The sequence below is a fragment of the Diadema setosum genome, chromosome 1 (assembly GCF_964275005.1).
Source record: "Diadema setosum chromosome 1, eeDiaSeto1, whole genome shotgun sequence".
Taxonomy (NCBI): domain Eukaryota; kingdom Metazoa; phylum Echinodermata; class Echinoidea; order Diadematoida; family Diadematidae; genus Diadema; species Diadema setosum.
The window spans coordinates 1,699,658-1,717,405 of record NC_092685.1 but is presented as its reverse complement, the minus strand read 5'-3'; the positions used below and the strand labels follow the sequence as shown (position 1 = coordinate 1,717,405).

The following is a 17,748-nucleotide window of genomic DNA, read 5'->3' as shown; positions in this document are numbered from 1 at the left end:
TCCGGTATCAGTCACAAATTACATGGCTATTGGTACAATAAACATGCACTTCCATTCAATTATAGTTCATATGTAGATGGAAAAGCAGATAATGTAATCATTCAGAAATTATACACAGGGTTTTGAGATAATTAGGTGGATTTATTATTATTTGCAGTCTATGTCACTTGGGCGGAAGAAGGAAAACAAAATTCATGTAGTGCATTATTAGTTCAGTACCATAGAATATAACTACATTATGAAGGTCACACTTCCATTTTTTGTCCAAGTAAAATATCACTGAAATTGTTATTTATCAACCTTGTATTTGCACTTCTTTTTTACTGAAACACAAGAAATATGAATTTATGTTTTTAAAGTTTTGTGGCGAAGTTACATCACCAGTTTCTGCTGAGTTGCTTCTAAAGACAATTTATGGTGAATGGGTACATTTTCCATGCTCTGTATCACAGAAAATGAGAACAAGCATGTGAGTTCTTTAGCTACATTCAAACTGTTCATTTGACAATTATGATGTAGATGTACCATTATCAGCAACCTGGGTGGCATGTCAGCCCCAGACTGATGGGTTGTGGTAAGTTCCAACTCAACATGACATACATCAGGAGTACATTTCTTTCATAACAGGGTCTCTTGCTCCTTTTTATTAATTTGCTTCAGAACACAGTTTTGACCTATAAATCAATATGATTTTATGATGATTTTGCTCAGAAAGAAAAGAAATATCATAGTCCAGAATAAAAGCAAATGTATGTCACAAGTCAGTCGTCAGTTTGCTGTCATATACCAGTACATCTTTGATATCTACTGAACTACTGTCCTTGGTTTAAGGTGGTCTATTTCTTTAGATTACTTGCCATTTCCAGACTTTATGTATGGATGACTGTAGCAGTCATTTGTAGAGGAATGTTTGAAATTGTATTCTACAGTCTTATGTCCTGTCTGTTATAATTGTTGGTCATCACAAATACGTTCCTATGAACACTTCTCACTTCAATTATGCTATCTTGCAGCAGCTCAACTGCTGAACAATGTTTTTCATTGCCATGAATTTTGCAAGAATAAGATTTCTTGTTCGTGCCAAATATCATGCAAGTTTTTTGGCATACATTGTTTATTACAGTATATACTCTTAGTAATCAACTCAATTTACCCCTTTGTTTGAAATTACTCCAACAAAGATTCTGTTTCGTATTTTGTGAGTTAGCTGTGTACATGTAGTAAGTAAACATGGTTCCTGCATGATTATTTATGAATTGTCCTTTCGTATGGAGAAGAGATTGGATTTTTTAGTCATGATATATCTATTTTTTAAAATTAATTTCTTATAAGGGAGGTAATCTTTAAACTTCTACCAATTACAGGATACACATGGAAATTCCATCTCACATCAAAATTTGCTCCCCTTTTTTGTTTAAAATGTGGCACAAATGGTATTGCAAGTTAATAGGGAACTACAAACAATATTATGATGTATGGAATGAGTGAAATACAGTGTGCTTGCCTTTTGGGATGTCGACCCTCTATCCAGTAGAAATCTGGGGGTTGCATATTTAAGGTTGTGCTTGCCCATTTTCTATGTCATGTTTCTGTGCATTTATGATGTGACCCCGAGCAATGCATTTGTGCTGCGCTACGACCAACCCGTCAAGTATTTTTGCAACTGGATGCGCTTACAATTCAAACAATTTCATACATAAGAATCCCAGTGTATCAGTGCCTATGTATCAATGAATTTAAGACAAAATTATGTATTTTGTTCCGTGCACCCGATTCAGTTTCAAATTGTGAAAGATAGACTATGGTAAATCAGAATTGTGCCAGTTTCCTTGCTAATGAGACAGAAACCAAATTACAATGTGCAAAGAATGTTTCTTTTTGTTTGTCAGACAGTTAAGGAAGAGATGGGTCATGAGACAAGTGTTTGCTATTATGTGGCAGTCGTTGACAATAGCTTTCATGTACATTACATTCCTTATGAAGAGATATATACATGGATTTGATTTTGATTGCATTACTCGCTCATCTGATCGTTGTTACACTGTCAATTTTAGCCTGCACAGAGAGGCAAAAGTGTAATGTTTAATGCTGTTTTGTATGAAGAAGTAAAATATGAAGAAAAAAACAATATATTTGTATCACCTGCTGACTGAGATGAAATATATTAAAATTAAGTTGCATTTTTGTCATACTAAGAGATTATTGTCACTTGCTGCTTTGTATCCACTGCATTTCATTCAAATGTGCATGGCTGTGAACTACATTTTGCACATTTGCATTTCACAAATTAGTTCATGTAGTAGGGGAAAATCATTTAGCTTTTCCTTTTCTATCAAAATATACTATTTGCTATGTTACAGGTGTTGGGGTACCTCGCAATGAATAAATAATGAAAATTGAAGTATGTGAAAATTTGGAAAAGATTTGGAAGAAGTATTTGTGCAGAAGTTTATCACAACCACAAACATAACAAAGTAATATCATCAGTACCTGTGGCAGTGACATTTTTTGTTCTTTTTTTTTGTGAGCGATTAGATTGGTCAACGCTTTTTGTCAATTATGTTTTGGATCATGAATTTATCATGCAGTGATTGGTTGAAAGAGCTTCACATGATAATAGGTATTTTCAGCTATGTCAGAATGTTGGCATGTTTGACACTCCATGAAGCACTATTGCAAAATAACATCACTTCTGTAACGACATTTTGCAAATAGTATACTGTTTGCAAAATGATTTCAAAAAGCAATTCTGAAATTGTGCGCAGCGTTGTACAAGTACCATCATTCTATGAAATGTAACATTTTTTAAAACAAAATAACTGTGACATCAAAAAGCAATTCTAACATCGCGCACAGGGTGGTACCATCACTACGTGAAATGTAACAATTTTTAACAAAACAACTGGGACGCCACAAAGCAATTTTGACATTGCGCACGGCTTCATACCATCACTCTGTGAAATATAACAATGGCAAAACAATTCTGCCCTACTTTGGCAAAAGGAAGCAAGTGACATACCATCCGAATTTGAGTTATTGATGTTTTCATAATTCACACAATGAGCTCTTCTTCCAGGTCAAATTTCACGCAGAAACACTCATCCTACTAAGAGATATGTTAGATAAGACATCATGATAGTCCATTGACGTCAGTGTAAATGACAGACACATTTTGCTCTTTTACGAGAGATGTCACTTTTGTCACTTGCTTCCTTTTGCCAAAGTAGGGCAGAATTGTGACACTGCTTTGTACCGCCGTCACACTGTGAAATGTGAAATTTTCGAACAAAGCAATTGTAAAATCACAAAGTAGTTCTGACTTCGTGCGCTACTTCCTTGGGTCAGTGTATGATCCCTTCACAACATTGCATTCACCACACGCGACTTCTTTCCTCACATTTTTCTTTCCATTTTCCTCTTCTTTTGTTTAAATCTTTGATCCAAAATGTAAAACAAATAATTATACTTTCCCTAATTTCAAGTTTCTGGTTAAAATTATGGGCCTCGATGATTCCTAAAAGAAATATTCACAGTGGGGCGCAGCCCCAAGGTGAATAGTTCTTTTGGAGTCACCTCTGCCCATAACTATACACAGCCCAGTCGCCGTTAAAATAGTGACCCGTGCTTTGCACGGCGTCTGGTCGGGCTACTCTGCCCGTAGTTTTAACCAGAAATTCTCTAGGCAAAGTATATTTGTTTACTGTGATAGCTCTGAAACTGTGATATTCATCTTTTCAGTTGTCAAATTTTACACTCGGGCAAAATTGTTCGAGTTGGGAATGGCTACACAGTTGCCTAAATACATCACAACATGTGCAAATGCTTCCATTATTTTGTTTAGAGCAGAATTTTTGAGGACCAGAGTCCTGGAAGGGAATTGAAAGTCTCCTTTTTACTTCCAGTATCGGCGAGCTTTAGATCAGCGACGCGAACGCTAAGACGACGCAGCCTGCCAGGTTGGACAATGGAAACAGCTGTCTCGCACACCTGCAGAGAACCATTTTTTATTTTTTTTTGTTGTTGTTGCGTAATTTGCATCGTACAGTGTATTAGCGTTCGCGTCATTAGTCCCACAGTTCAGTACAATTTTGTTCACAGAAGGCAACTCACCTTTACTTTGTACCGTCGTCCTCTGCTCGTACAAATCTCAGTAAAGGGTCAGTGTCAAATTCTCTCTTTCTCTCCCTGTTCCCCTCTCTTTAACTCTCTCTTTCTTATTCATATGAAAGACGGGAAAACGCTGAAAAGGATAACACGACGTAAGAGTATACCTAATGGTAACTGACAGGTAACTAAGACTACATGCAATTAAATTAAATCAATATTAATTGTATTACAAATATAATGAAATTGCCAACCGATTGTTCTGTAAATACGATCAGACAACAGTGGAACTATAACGAAGCGACAGATATTAATCAATACCCACAGCTACTTACAGCCTAAATTTCAAAAACAATGAGGTAATGAAGATTTCAAAACCCCCAAATTCAAATCGGATGTTCCCATAGCACACGTTTATTCCAAGTCACGTGGTTACCAAATTCAATGGATGGTAAAGAAGACACTTGATGCCAGAGGCTTCCAAACCCCTCCCTGCTGTATTCAGTCGTTGAAGTTCTTGTACTGTTGCTTGCGATATGTGATGAAACTCACTTCGATCGCTAGACGTATCATGCTTACCAAAAATGTCAACACTGCAATGAAAACAATTTGGAAATATGATTATACAGGATTAATGGAGTGGGGGAGAACGACAATCTGTCGACATCGGTGTGAAAATTGCTAAAATATAAATATATGTGCAGGGCCCTATTTTTTTTTTTCCAGCGAGAGTTGTGATTGAATATTTGGGACTAATAATCACTTATAAGTTTGACAAAAAAGGGCTCAGATCCAAACGTCCTTTGTAAAATAGAATGTGGACGTGCAGTATTTCCAAAACATAATCTATTTCGAAAATGTTAAGAGATATCCGTTGTAACGGATTGGATGTTAACATGGACATCGATGCGCGGATCAGGATGAGGGGATGATATAGGCAACTGGCGTCAAATCTTCCGCTTTAATAGCTTACCTTGGTCGCCTCATCCCCTCATTTTTTGAGACGGATAGACACCTCGAGTGTATGAACATGATTATTCGGAGATGCTGGATTGTGTTATGTTGCGCTCATAATCTAAAGGCTATACAAGATATTTCTAACGAGTACATCATATAGCAAACTATAACTCAACAACTCATACTTTTAAAAATCAATGTAAAGTTTACCATCTTCACGCGATTTGTAGAAACGCCATACAATACACGTGATAAGATTTATTTCAGTTGAAATGCTTAGGCAGGTTCAAAGATTTACGGGAAACCAAAGCCCAAATAAAAATGTGGATTGAGTGAAAGCAGCAATAATAACTAGAGCACATCAGTGAAAGTCTGAGGAAAATCGGACAATCCGTTCAAAAGTTGATGAATTTTAAAGTTTCTGTGCCGTCATCGCTGGATAAGGAGACTACTACACTTCATGACGTCATTGTAGAGAACAATATAAAGAAAATATTATAAGGAAAATTCCACAAAATTTCGTTTGTCATAAAAAGAAGACATTCCAGCAACTTGTTACTGGCACGTTTAGGATAACATTAATCCCCCTGCTTTCTGAAAGAGGTGATAAAAGTGATAAGTGAGAAGTGATAAAAATGAAAATATGTTCATTTGTGTATATTTTCTTTATATTGCTGTCCGAAAGACGTCACGAGGTGCATTAGTCTCCAGATCTAGTGTTGACGACACAGATACTTAGCAAAGTAACAGCTTCTGAAACTATTGTCCGACTTTCTCATTCGAGATGCTCCATCAATATTTGCTCTCCAGCATGAGGGCGCTCTGGCACTGTTGGGAACAGAGCCGTAAATTCTCTATTTACGGCTCTGGTTGGGTATAGAACACTGGTTATACCCGCATTCCACATAGATTTTCTCTCTTCGGTCACTCATCAGAAGCAAAGTTTATCGCTTCCGGCTACCAAGCAAAGAGTACCAAATCGCATTCCGATGAATCCGACTACGGTTGGTTGACTATCAGGTCAGTGTCAGACACGTCGGGTGGTGATACGATGAGGCAATGTCGTCCGATGAGGAACACGCACGAAATTTGATGCTCATTACAAACCTGATTTGGAAATTTTCGTCTTCAGCCACAGCCCATAAACTATGGTTACCGTGGCACTGAAATTTCTCCCATGGATGGCTGAAACTTACCAATAGCCAGCCATTCGACTCTTGCCTTCCCGATTCTCTTTCCCGCCTTAGTGTTGTACACAAAGCCCAGAAGTGCCGCATAGTACGCTAGTATGTGAATCATCTGGAAACATGGATAAAATCTATATACATTGTATAAAATCTTTCAAATAATCATACATGTATTGTCATCTGGTAATTTATTGCACGTCAGACGGAGATCCTTTGGAGGTAACTAAAGTGCACTAATGGCCAAAAATTGATTCATCGCGGAGATTGCGTTGCATATACCACCGGGTAATTCAACCACTAATTTTCATTATCAAACTTGTTTTTTAAAGTGTTGCTAGCGCACGCTTAATTCTTTATTATGCAACAACAAACGGGGATGACAAAACTTGCATCGAAGTAAGGGAAGTGAGACATGCTAGCTGTACATTTCTTTTAGAGATGTACGGTAATAACTGCGTTATTACTTGTTACAACCCGGATAATATCGGGTAAAATGCCCAGCGGGTAATTTTATCATAAAGTTGTTTTTTTTTTTTCTTCTAGTACGAAACGTTAATTCTTTACAAGCATATCCACACTGGCGTCGATCACTTATAGGATTTTTCTGAATACAGTATGGTAAGAGAAAGTTTGATGACATCATGCTCTCAATTTTATTTCTACAGATTTGTAGAGACAGAAACATGACAAGGGATAAGCCTAGATATCCCAAGCCCAATTTTCAACCAACCTACCAGCAAGCTCTCTGTGAAATGTTGTGAGGTGTGGTCCGTTCTCTCAAACACCGTGTACTGGAGGACATCATTGATGATGGAAACCAAGAGAGCCAGAGTGGTGAGAAGCGAGGAGTAGACGTAGAGTGATTTCTTCTGTGTCACTGAGCTCTTGGTATCTCCGTGTCCAAACAAACCCATTATTTCCTTTACTTTTAGTTTTTGTCAGGGTCTGCAATGAATGAATTACGCGAAACTATCACCGCAGAGACTTTGATTGAAGTGATTATTAACCTCTCAGTGCAATTTAATGTGTTATTTCTCTGAAAGTATGTGTCTTCAGTCAGCTGCTGCCAAGACTTGTGCAGACAATAATTTGGCGATTGTGTTTCTGAGACAAATTTGGTAGCCACGGTTCATGAGGAGTGACATCATGGGCGCCTTTATTTCGTCACAATCACGTTGCCATATGAAGGGTGTATACGCGGCAGGGACGCGCGACATGGAACAATGGTAAGAATTAAGAGCGCGCGCTGAAGAGAGAAAGGGCGTGGTTCTCTGTAATCTCACAAGACCTGCTGCTTGTGATTCTAATTCTATAGCTCACCTGTAAGGATGGCAATTACGGACGATGATACTACATATTGTGGTAGTAGTAGTAGTAGTAGTAGTAGTAGTAGTAGTAATAATAATAATAATAATAATAATAATTATTATTATTATTATTATTATTATTAGATTATTATTATTATTATTATTATTATTATTATTATTATTATTATTATTATTATTATTATTGGTATTATTATTATTATAATTATTACCATTATCATTGTCATTATCATTACCATTATTATAATCATTACAGAAGTTGTAGTAGTAGTAGCAGCAGTAGTAGTGATAACAATGATGATAACATAAAAATGTTCTTAAAGGCAAAATGAGAGACGGTTTTGGGGATCTTGGCAGTAGACTTCGCGGACAAACACAAGGAATACACGATAATTGCTGAATTCAGAGCAATCAGAGCATATTACTTTAATCATATATTGTCTGGCAATTTCATTGTCCTTCAACATCTACGCATTGCACAAGAAAAGACTATATTCTGGACACAAACCCCAACTCTACTTGTCTGTCAGGGACGGCAAGAGGAGAAGTTTAAACTTTGAGTTTATACACGTTGCATTTAGAACAAAGAGACAAGCAGACGGGTATATATATACATGTAAGTTTCTTTAAAGAGAACACTGTAACCCTGACAATATCTCCGAAGGGGATCGATAAAACTATGAAATCAGCTCTTAAATCTTCTAGGAGCTCATTATTGATTGCTGGGCCACACGAAGTATTACCAGCAACTCTCATCCCAGTTTAATTCCGTCGGGAAGACATTAAAAACCTTTCCGCTGAGGGCTAAAAGATTTCAAGCAAGCATATACAGCTGTCTGCCAACACAAAGACACAGTGCTGTCGTTTACTTTTACAACTACAAGCTATTAGCAAGTCATCCAACACAGTCTTAAGCGCGAAACGACTTTGTACAGTACCGAATACATTTGAATATAATCATGGAAGACAACAATGTTGTCATGATAGGAAGGCATATTATGAGAGCATAGCAACTTTGATATCAACGTTTGAAAAATAACAACAGAAGATGTAATGCACATCCACTTCTGTAGAACTTTTGTTATTGTATGCACAGTTTCCAAATACCAAAGAATACTACACCGTGCCACACCCGGCACTTCAGAGAAATAAATCTTGTTTTATCCCAAAATCTCTCCTAATTCAAAATGCTCCACAGGCAATACTTTATGAGAGCGCGGCAATAGAGCATTAATGATAACGATATCATATACGTTGTGTGTATAATTAAGGAGAAATTTCGTTTGTACACAACCAAAGAAACGAAATTTCGCCTTAAATAGAGAATTACCAATCAGATGAACCTCTTCCAACATCGTGTGTATGATTATCGAAATTCATTTCAGTTTAAAGAAATCAAATATTGAGCGACATGTGATATAGACCGTGCATGCTGCACATCGACTTTTGCACTTTTCTAGAAAGAATGTATCGTTAACGTTTTCAAAACCATGGTCGCTTCAAAGCCAAATGCCTTGTCATGAACCATAAACTTACATGCCCCGTCAGATTACATTTCCTTTGTCAGATTGGTCCAGTACACACTTTTTGCCAAGTTGGGACTTTATAGCACTGGGTTTACAGGCATAGTTGCAGAAGGGTGTATAGGATTTGGATCCACCAGTACTGAGGTCTGTACCCCCTTTAATACACCCAGACGTCCTTGTATACGTTAGAAATCTATAAATCTGCTTGTTAAAGTTACCCTGTATCTCTCAGGAACGATGTACACAGAGTGTCATTTCTTGGAATGCAGCATGAGAATATCACATCATCTGGGAAAGTTCGTGTCTCTGATAACTAGTACCAAGGAGGTGGCACCTCCCTGGTGGTTAAGTTCCTATAAGAATGAAACCATCCCTACCATTTCCCTGGAGTGTTCTTTGTGCTAGCAATCACTCTTTAGTTTATTGATGGAGCGGTGGTTTATCGATCAATTTTCTACTAATTAGAAATGAGAGGCTGAGTAAACGTTGCGCAGAATCAAAGTTGTTTACACTTTTTTTCCTGGAAAGACTGCTAAAAAATCAAAGACAACAAACGCAATGACGTGGTGAGCATGACGCAAACTCGTACCCCCTCTCCGGGAAAAAAAGTGCCCGGAGTGAGATTTTTACGATAAGTAGCGATATGATTCTGAGATTCCACCACATTTGATGCCAATGTTTACATCATACTGAAGGCACTAAGACATGTTATTGTCATTTAAGTGAGTTGCATTGAAAATTTCAAGGTATACCCCCATATTTGGGGTTTTGAAGTTATAATACATCGTCATGGCTTAATACTCTTCTCCCAATTACTAGTAAGTACAATTCTAATCTTGGGTGTTCGATGGCTTTTTAAAGCATAGCAAGAAATTCACACTATAAATAGATGAACCAAACACGTAGATATCTCGTAGGGGGGAGAGGTGAATTTATGAAATGAGATTCAATGAGACTCGTTAAATTCTTCTATTCCTATAACAAATACCTTCAACTCAGATAAAATCGCAAATAACTTAAGGTATCGAAAAGGGCTAACGTGGGAAAGTGAACATCTCGACTTGACTTACTAGAAAGAGGCTGCCTGAGGAACTGATATTATCTGAATATGGATTTTACATCATGTCCACGAATCAAATGTGAATATTCACCAAATTCTATCATTGTAAACAGGGAAAACACCTATCCTGGGACAGAAAGCAGACACAGTGCAAGAGTTTGAGTCCTTGTTTCTACCCTAATAAGGACTCTGCTTACTGTCATCAAGGTCTGGTGAACCATTACACATACAATGCTCATTTGACCGCTTTGTTTTAACATTCTAACAATATCGCATCTCATATCATGCGTACAAACGTCACAGAAACATTTCTTGTGTATGACACAAAATAGTGTTTGTCTTTTTTTTTGTTTTTGTTGAAAGATTATAGTAATCATACAAAACATTTGCGGTTGACAGCAACATTTTGAATGATCCCGGAATGGTTTGAACACTCCAGACGGTCCTTGAGTGAAGAAAAATTACATCTGTCCTACACAAACGCGTACGGGTTTGCAGGTGGTGCTTTAGCAGTGTATTTGTAAGTGGGCTTCTTCGGTTTGCTAGCGCCAGGAGTTCTGTTTTTCGCTGCTTCGTTATACTCTGAGAAGACATGAGGTGTGGGGATAGGAGAGAGGTACTGCAAATTCCGTCCAATCTGAATCATTCCGACGCCAAACATTTTCCCAGTCTTTTTGCCAGCCTATGAGGGAGAGAAAAGTGGAAGAAATATAAAAACAAATAAAGAATATGCGTCAATTCCCAATTCAGCTTATGAATTCGATTATGCCAATATGCAACATTTTGGAAAAAAGGAAAATCTTCACGAACTTAGTTTTAGAATAGTCGTAATACGATTACTCTGATGAAGCATGTTTAGTTTATATAAATCATGTTCTTTTATGAAGACTAAGAGCTGAAAATTAATCATGAAAACATGATGAAGGTTAATTCAGCGAAATTTAACGGGACTGCTCAATGTGCCTCTGGTTGGTCATTCCTCTGTCAGTATAGTTCCTTTTAGAGCAACTATGATTCTAAATCAATATTTGTACATGTGGTACGTAATGTTCGCTTTCATATCAGAAAAAAACCCCCACAAAGCTTGCTATTCTTGGTTACGTGTTAAGATGATAGTGTCGTATATTAATGTTCATCGCACGTATGATGAAGAGCAGTGTTATGTGATGTGTGGGGGAGGGGAGGGGGGGGGGGTATCGTCACTCGTCAGTGAGGATTCCCAATTATGATGCCGACACTCAGAACTGTAATTGATAGATAGACCTATGCAGCAGCAGGAGTAAATATCATTGTCCATGAAATAAGCCCAAATCATAATATGAGCGAAATGTGTTAATGTAACTTGTCTGCACCCAGAACCAATTAGGACCTATATGTTCTTTTGTTCCTTGTCATTAGATATTCTGCACTCACCCGAAACACAGTGACAGTCAGCTTTAATGAACGTATCATTGCTAGCAAGTTTAAGTGGGATGAGCACAAATTCAACAAGTTTGTTTGATAAACCACTTCGGCTGCTCCTTAAAATCATGTGCAATTCCAGTTACGGGAAATATGATCCATTTCGGTGTATATAAATTACACTATATGGAGGTGGAACCCTGATCTAAGTCGTCCATCGTTACTTATGGGCTCCTTGCGGGTGCAGATGAATAATGAGCATATAGATTTGTTTACATGACATCTTTTTCTGCGCTCTGTCACCATTGTGTAAATACTCTTATCTTTATAAGAGATTGCTAACTGATCACGTGGTTTTAATTGTTTACCAAAGTATACAGAACAAGGGTCATAGTGCAACACCTTTAACTAGAGATTGTAATTTGTCATCACTGACAAATTAAGGTGATCCGATTTTTTTTTTTAATCAATGATTCAAGTCCTGATCGCAATAGGCATGACCATGCAGGTTTCATCTGTGTTCAGAGACATTGGCCGTGTGATGTTTGGATTCTCATTTAGAAAAGGGAGTCATATCTGCCATATTTGGTACCAAATCTGTATACACTATAATGAAGATACAGCAACAAGTACATATGACCTTTGACCCCACTTTGCACAACCTAGATGGCATCTGAGCAAAAAGTGGTTATGTTGTGAAATGATTCTTGTAACATGATCTTTGCGTGTGCAAAATATGGGAAAGATAAGACATGTATTCACAAAGATACAGGATAAAACATTTATGACCTTTGACCCTAATTTACATACCCAAGATGGCATCTGATCAAGTAATTGTTATTTTATCAAATAATGTATGTGACATGAACTAAACATGTGCAAAATATGGGGGTGATAGGGGCTGTTTTTCTTGAGTTATTGCAAAGAAAGTTGCAGAAACATAGAAATATCTCAATACATCGAAGATAAGCTGTAATTTCAACCAAGTATTTTAACAAGATCCCGACATCATATGAAAAAACAAAGGGCACGTAACGATAGCGCAAAGTCTCAGTTACAACATATTGAAATCTGAGAAAAATTCACCGAAGGGTAAGTGAGCTAGTGCTCCATAAAGACAATCATGTCAATTTTCACATCTAGAAAAATTCCCTCCCATAGAGATAACACGTCATAACGAAGAAACAGAAAGAAGTACATATGACCTTTTGACCCCACTTTACACAGACAAGATGGCATCTGAGCAAAGAGTGGTTATTTTGTAAAATGATTCTTGTAACATGATCTTTGCGTGTGCAAAATATGGGAAAGATAGGACATGTATTCACCAAGATACAGGATAAAACATTTATGACCTTTGACCCTAATTTACATACCCAAGATGGCGTCTGATCAAGTGATTGTTAGTTTATCAAATATTGTACGTGACATGAACTAAACATGTGCAAAGTATGGGGGTGATAGGATATGTTTTTCTTGAGTTATTGCACGGAAAGTTGCAGAAAGAAAGAAATATTTCAATACATCGAAGATAAGCTTTAATTTCAACCAAGTTTTTTGACGTGATGCAGACATCGTATGAAAAAACAAAGATCACACTTACGATAGCACAAAGTCTCAGCTACAGCATATTAAAATCTGGGAGAAATTCACCGAAGCATAAGTGAGCTAGTGCTCGATAAAGATAGTCATGTCAAATTTCATTTCCAGAAAAACTGCACTCCCATAGAGATAACACGTAAACTGGTCAAATTTGACAAGATTACTTTTAATCCATTTTTACGAGGTGATGCCGTCATCTAATCAAAATATTGTTGTTACATTAATGAAAGAGCATTTAATAAGCTACAACATACTGAAATCTGGGTGAAAATTGACAAAGGATTAGTGAGATATGCTCGAATAAACTTGAAATTTGATGACGTCATTTTGAAAATGTACTTTTTTTACTTTATTAAGAAATTTGATATCTTTTAATCATTTTGCCAGCATTTCCACCCCATGAAATGACATGTACAACTCATCAGCTTTCAAAATATGTAAAGAAAATGGGGGGTCACCGTCCATCCTGACGAGTAAAATCGGATTTAAAATTGGCGGTTTTTTGGCATAGTTGCACTGTATATCGCCATTGACGCGCGCGCGGAATTTCAACTTTGGCGGGCCCGTATGACGTTATATTGAGTCGGATTGACTTGAAACTTGGTAGAAATATTCCTTGACATTTCAGACATCCGATCAAAGTGTAAAAACGGGAAATTTCTATTGCATATGAGCTGTGCGTGCGTATATGTTCGCGCGCGTACGCGTCCGTCCAAATTTTTCAATTTTTCAAAAAATGCTCCAAATGGTCTGAAACGTGTGCAAAAAAATTTTGAGCTCGATTGGAGCATACAAATATTTCAACGCGCGCGTACGCGCACGTTTTAAGGGCATATATGAATTTTGAGAATATGTGTAGAATTTGCTTGACTTGAAATATATGTGACGTAAATTTCATTGAAAAATTCCATTCCATTAATGAGATATGAATGAAAATGTGTTTTCATATAATGACGTCATCGTGACGTCACGGTCGACTGATCACAATGATTTCACTTGATCTGTCGTCTTTGGGACACGATACATATATGGTATAAGTTTGAAATTGATAGGAAATGCACTTTCTGAGCTAATCGAAACACAACTTTTGTCCAGAAAGAAAGAAGAAGAACAAAGAATCCGTACAGATACAGAAGGTGATCCGAGAGGATACTCGGATCACCTAATTATGTTTGTAGTGATGATGTACAAGTAGCTGTTGACTTTAATATGCCATGTCGCACTGTTATGTTTCATCCGAGGCATTATACATTGTAGGACAATGTTGATATAAGTTGATGTAATTCACGTCACAACAGTATTGTAGCAAATCGATCATAACACCTCTACTTATTAAGCAATAATCATATCTAGGTTATAATTATTGTTGAGAGCACATATACACAAAGCAACACACGCATTCACACTGCATGTAGGTGGGTAAAGTTGGAGCAGTTCTCCTAGAGTCTAACTTTAGAAATAAAAGTATAAGAAACGACACTAACAGCAATTAAATACATACCGCTAATCACAAGTGCTATATCTCTGCATTTTATTTCACAGGGATTTTTTTATATCAATTTGCCCTTTAGCAACAATAAAATCAAACAAAGTCTTCGTATCAGCTGGTCTGTCTGATAGACATTGTAAAGAAATTGTAAATTTAGTTTCCATTATCAGCTAGTATTAATATCTGATTGGTACATGAATGCGAAGTCTATGGGAAACCATCGAATAAAATGGCACGAGATACAGGCGATTGTATGTAAATTTAGGTTGATTTCAAAATGCAAAAATGTAGGTTTGTCATTGTAAACAGCACAAATTCACTAACCTTTGTTACCCTCTTTCGAGCTGATTTCTTCTTCTTCGTCTTCGTGTCGGAAGTCGACTCCGTGCTATCTTTGTGCTTCATGGCAACGTCCTCATCGATGACCATATCAATGTTCTCCTTGTCGTCGTCATCCATGGTTTCTCCAAACCGCACGTAGTCCTTGCCCTTGCATCGTTTCTTCCCTTTCGTCTCATCATTGCTGATGAGGGGGGCATCTTTCCTTTCCGATTTCTCATTGTCTTTAGATGTTGATGGCTCACATTCCACAAGATCATCAGTTGACTCGGCAAGCTTCGAGAAATCACCTTTTTTTCGTCGTTTTGTCGATCTGAAAGACTTTTTGAAAAATTTGATTGCCGAGCCTAGCAACTTTTTCTTGTCCTCTCCAGTGTGTTTGTTGGGACCGCTATTCGTGGCGCCCTCACTGGGCTCGCAAGGGTCTTCAGCTCCCTTGTCGACCACGACGATATCAGCGTCTGCCATCCTGTGATCCTGCAGATGATTGTGCGGCTCGTTCACCACGTCATCTCCGACCTCTTCGGTGGTCCTGAAGTTTTGGTTCACCGTATACAGCTGCTCCTGGGAGGCCGATTTGCGTTTGCGTTTGCGAGCTAATCTATTAAGGATCCAGAGTCCCTTCTTCTTGTGGGCTTTGGAGTCGTCGGCCGACCCGCTTGCCTGGCCTTCTGGCCTTGGCTTCGTTCCCATGATACCTGCTAGCTGTCACGTCTTCAACTCAGCACCTGGAATGAACTTACCAGGATCTCGTCTACCAGTTGGCTAGTAGTTTGGGTGTGTTATATAAGTTCAAAGTCCATCGATAAGCTTTTAGTTATTTTTGACTAATGCGTCGCCTCTGTTGGAGGACACCTTTGCCGGTCTACCTGCAGCTCTTTATCTTGATAGTAAGAGCAAACATTACCCAATTTTTCGTCAGTCTAGTGCCCCCGTGGCTCTTCGAGTTGAGAACCCCGCATTCAGCACGGAACAACCCGTATACCTGGAAATGTAAAATCTCAATAGTTTCTAGATCCAGGCATTACTCTGTAGCTGTCCGTCGTAGCAGGTTTGACGATAAACGCTTGTCAGAAGGCTGGAAGAAAATAGTGAAAGGAGAAAGAAAAAGGGAAAAATCATCATCAATCAATGACATATCCATGAAAGACGGAGGGTTGGCATTTAGCAGAGTGACATATAATTTCAAGGAGGTTACTGGTTAGACAATGCTCTTCTGGTAATTTTAACAATCATCCTATGAAGGGGATGATTTTCTTTCCTTCTACTCACATAGACAAGTATCTAGAACACAAGGTATTTACAGATAGTGGGATGTTCAGGGAGCACAATATCATTTACATTTCTACCGATATATTTGCCAAAGAGAAAGTTCTTTACACGAGCTTGACTCCACAAAACCTGAAGTAATGATATCCATCATGCCCATACTACAGTGTGAGTTCAGTGTATGTGTGATTATCCATCGTTCTAATCTAGTGTATGCTTTTAATCCCTTACTATACATACACAACATTAAACATGACGACCTTTATAGTGGGGAGTAATTCACCACTATTAGGTTCAGATTGCAGAGTTAGGAATATACACACTGGGTTAAGCAATATGCTTACTCTTGTCACGTGAAAAGATTGATACCACAATAACGATTGGCGTCTATCTGAACACCAGCACTCCAACATGTCGATGAGAGGGAGTCGATGCAATTACTGCATCCTTCAAACTTAACACATTAATCATTTGGACAGGACCATATGGTACTCATGTAGGCCTATAGCTGTGATACTAGTGTCAATTATTACACGTCTAGAGATAGACACATGATATCTATTATTATCAATGAACAGCGTAATTGTATGCGGAATGGTGAGCAGATGAACGAGCAAATGTTGCCTCTTTGTATTATAAAAGATGATTAAATCAAACAGGCGACACAGAAGTACATATACATAAAGTTAAGTTTTGGAATATTTGGCACGTATCGGAACACTATGCCACACAGATAGATAGCAAAGCCCAAGACAAGATTGTTTTCCCGTCATCAACGTCGTTGATCGTGTCTAAACATGTTCGATATATAGATGATACCTATACTCCAATGTCATACAGTAAGAGACATATCACATGTTGTACATGTACTGTATCAGGCCCTTGAACATTTTAAGGGCCGTTTTGATACTTTCCTACTTTCTCAGAGTGAACATTTTGCATTTTACAAGTAGTAAATATTATGTATGCATATACATTATATATATATATATATATATATATATATATATATACTTCAATTAAATGAGTGAACGGTGCATGCATAAGAGAGTAACAGGCGAACATGGTATAGATATGTATTTTGAAGAAAAAAAAAATAGACACAGGATCTACTGTACGTGTACCTCATTCCCCTGGCATGGCATGTACTACAATACTGAGATTCAGACCCATCTGCACTTAAAGAGTAAGATCCCATAACAATGGAAAACGGAGACAGTGAGGTTACAATACAAAAGCTTACAGTATAATACGTCTTTTGTAAAACGCATTCGGTGTAGTCCTAGGTCTACCCTTCAAAGTGAGCGATGTACATAATAACCTGTAAGTGCCCCACTTGCAAATTTTATGGTCTCGTACAGCGACTGCACGACCCAATGTTGCTCTCTGGGCTTGGCAGCACTGCATAGTAAAACTCCTTGCATGTGTACATTAACCATATTTGAACTTTTCTTCGTAACTGACTGACCAGCTTTTCAGGTTGATGGTC

The 17,748-nt window shown here is 37.8% G+C and overlaps 2 protein-coding genes across 2 annotated transcripts; both read right to left on the bottom strand.

The window, feature by feature from the left end:
• Window positions 1-4,488: 4,488 nt before the first annotated feature.
• On the bottom strand, window positions 4,489-7,340 carry LOC140246195 (uncharacterized). The gene is made up of 3 exons (XM_072325644.1): window positions 6,983-7,340; window positions 6,258-6,360; window positions 4,489-4,697 (listed from the first exon to the last, which is right to left on the bottom strand). The coding sequence occupies exons 1-3, from the start codon at window positions 7,160-7,162 to the stop codon at window positions 4,606-4,608; spliced, it is 375 nt and encodes a 124-aa protein (XP_072181745.1). The 5' UTR covers window positions 7,163-7,340; the 3' UTR covers window positions 4,489-4,605.
• Window positions 7,341-10,631: 3,291 nt separating this feature from the next.
• LOC140246186 (uncharacterized) lies at window positions 10,632-15,683 on the bottom strand. The gene is made up of 2 exons (XM_072325633.1): window positions 14,976-15,683; window positions 10,632-10,841 (listed from the first exon to the last, which is right to left on the bottom strand). Exons 1-2 carry the CDS (start codon window positions 15,681-15,683, stop codon window positions 10,632-10,634), a joined length of 918 nt encoding a protein of 305 aa, XP_072181734.1.
• Window positions 15,684-17,748: the final 2,065 nt, after the last annotated feature.

What these genes read in the sequence shown, in the direction of transcription:
- LOC140246195 (XM_072325644.1), bottom strand. Translation starts at nt 7,162, where the DNA reads ATGGGTTTGTTTGGACACGGAGATACCAAGAGCTCAGTGACACAGAAG. An exon ending in ATTTCACAGAGAGCTTGCTG is followed by an intron (nt 6,361 to 6,982) that starts GTAGGTTGGTTG and finishes CCATGTTTCCAG; the next exon opens with ATGATTCACATACTAGCGTA. An exon ending in AGTCGAATGGCTGGCTATTG is followed by an intron (nt 4,698 to 6,257) that starts GTAAGTTTCAGC and finishes TTTTCATTGCAG; the next exon opens with TGTTGACATTTTTGGTAAGC.
- LOC140246186 (XM_072325633.1), bottom strand. Translation starts at nt 15,683, where the DNA reads ATGGGAACGAAGCCAAGGCCAGAAGGCCAGGCAAGCGGGTCGGCCGAC. An exon ending in CTCGAAAGAGGGTAACAAAG is followed by an intron (nt 10,842 to 14,975) that starts GTTAGTGAATTT and finishes TCTCCCTCATAG; the next exon opens with GCTGGCAAAAAGACTGGGAA.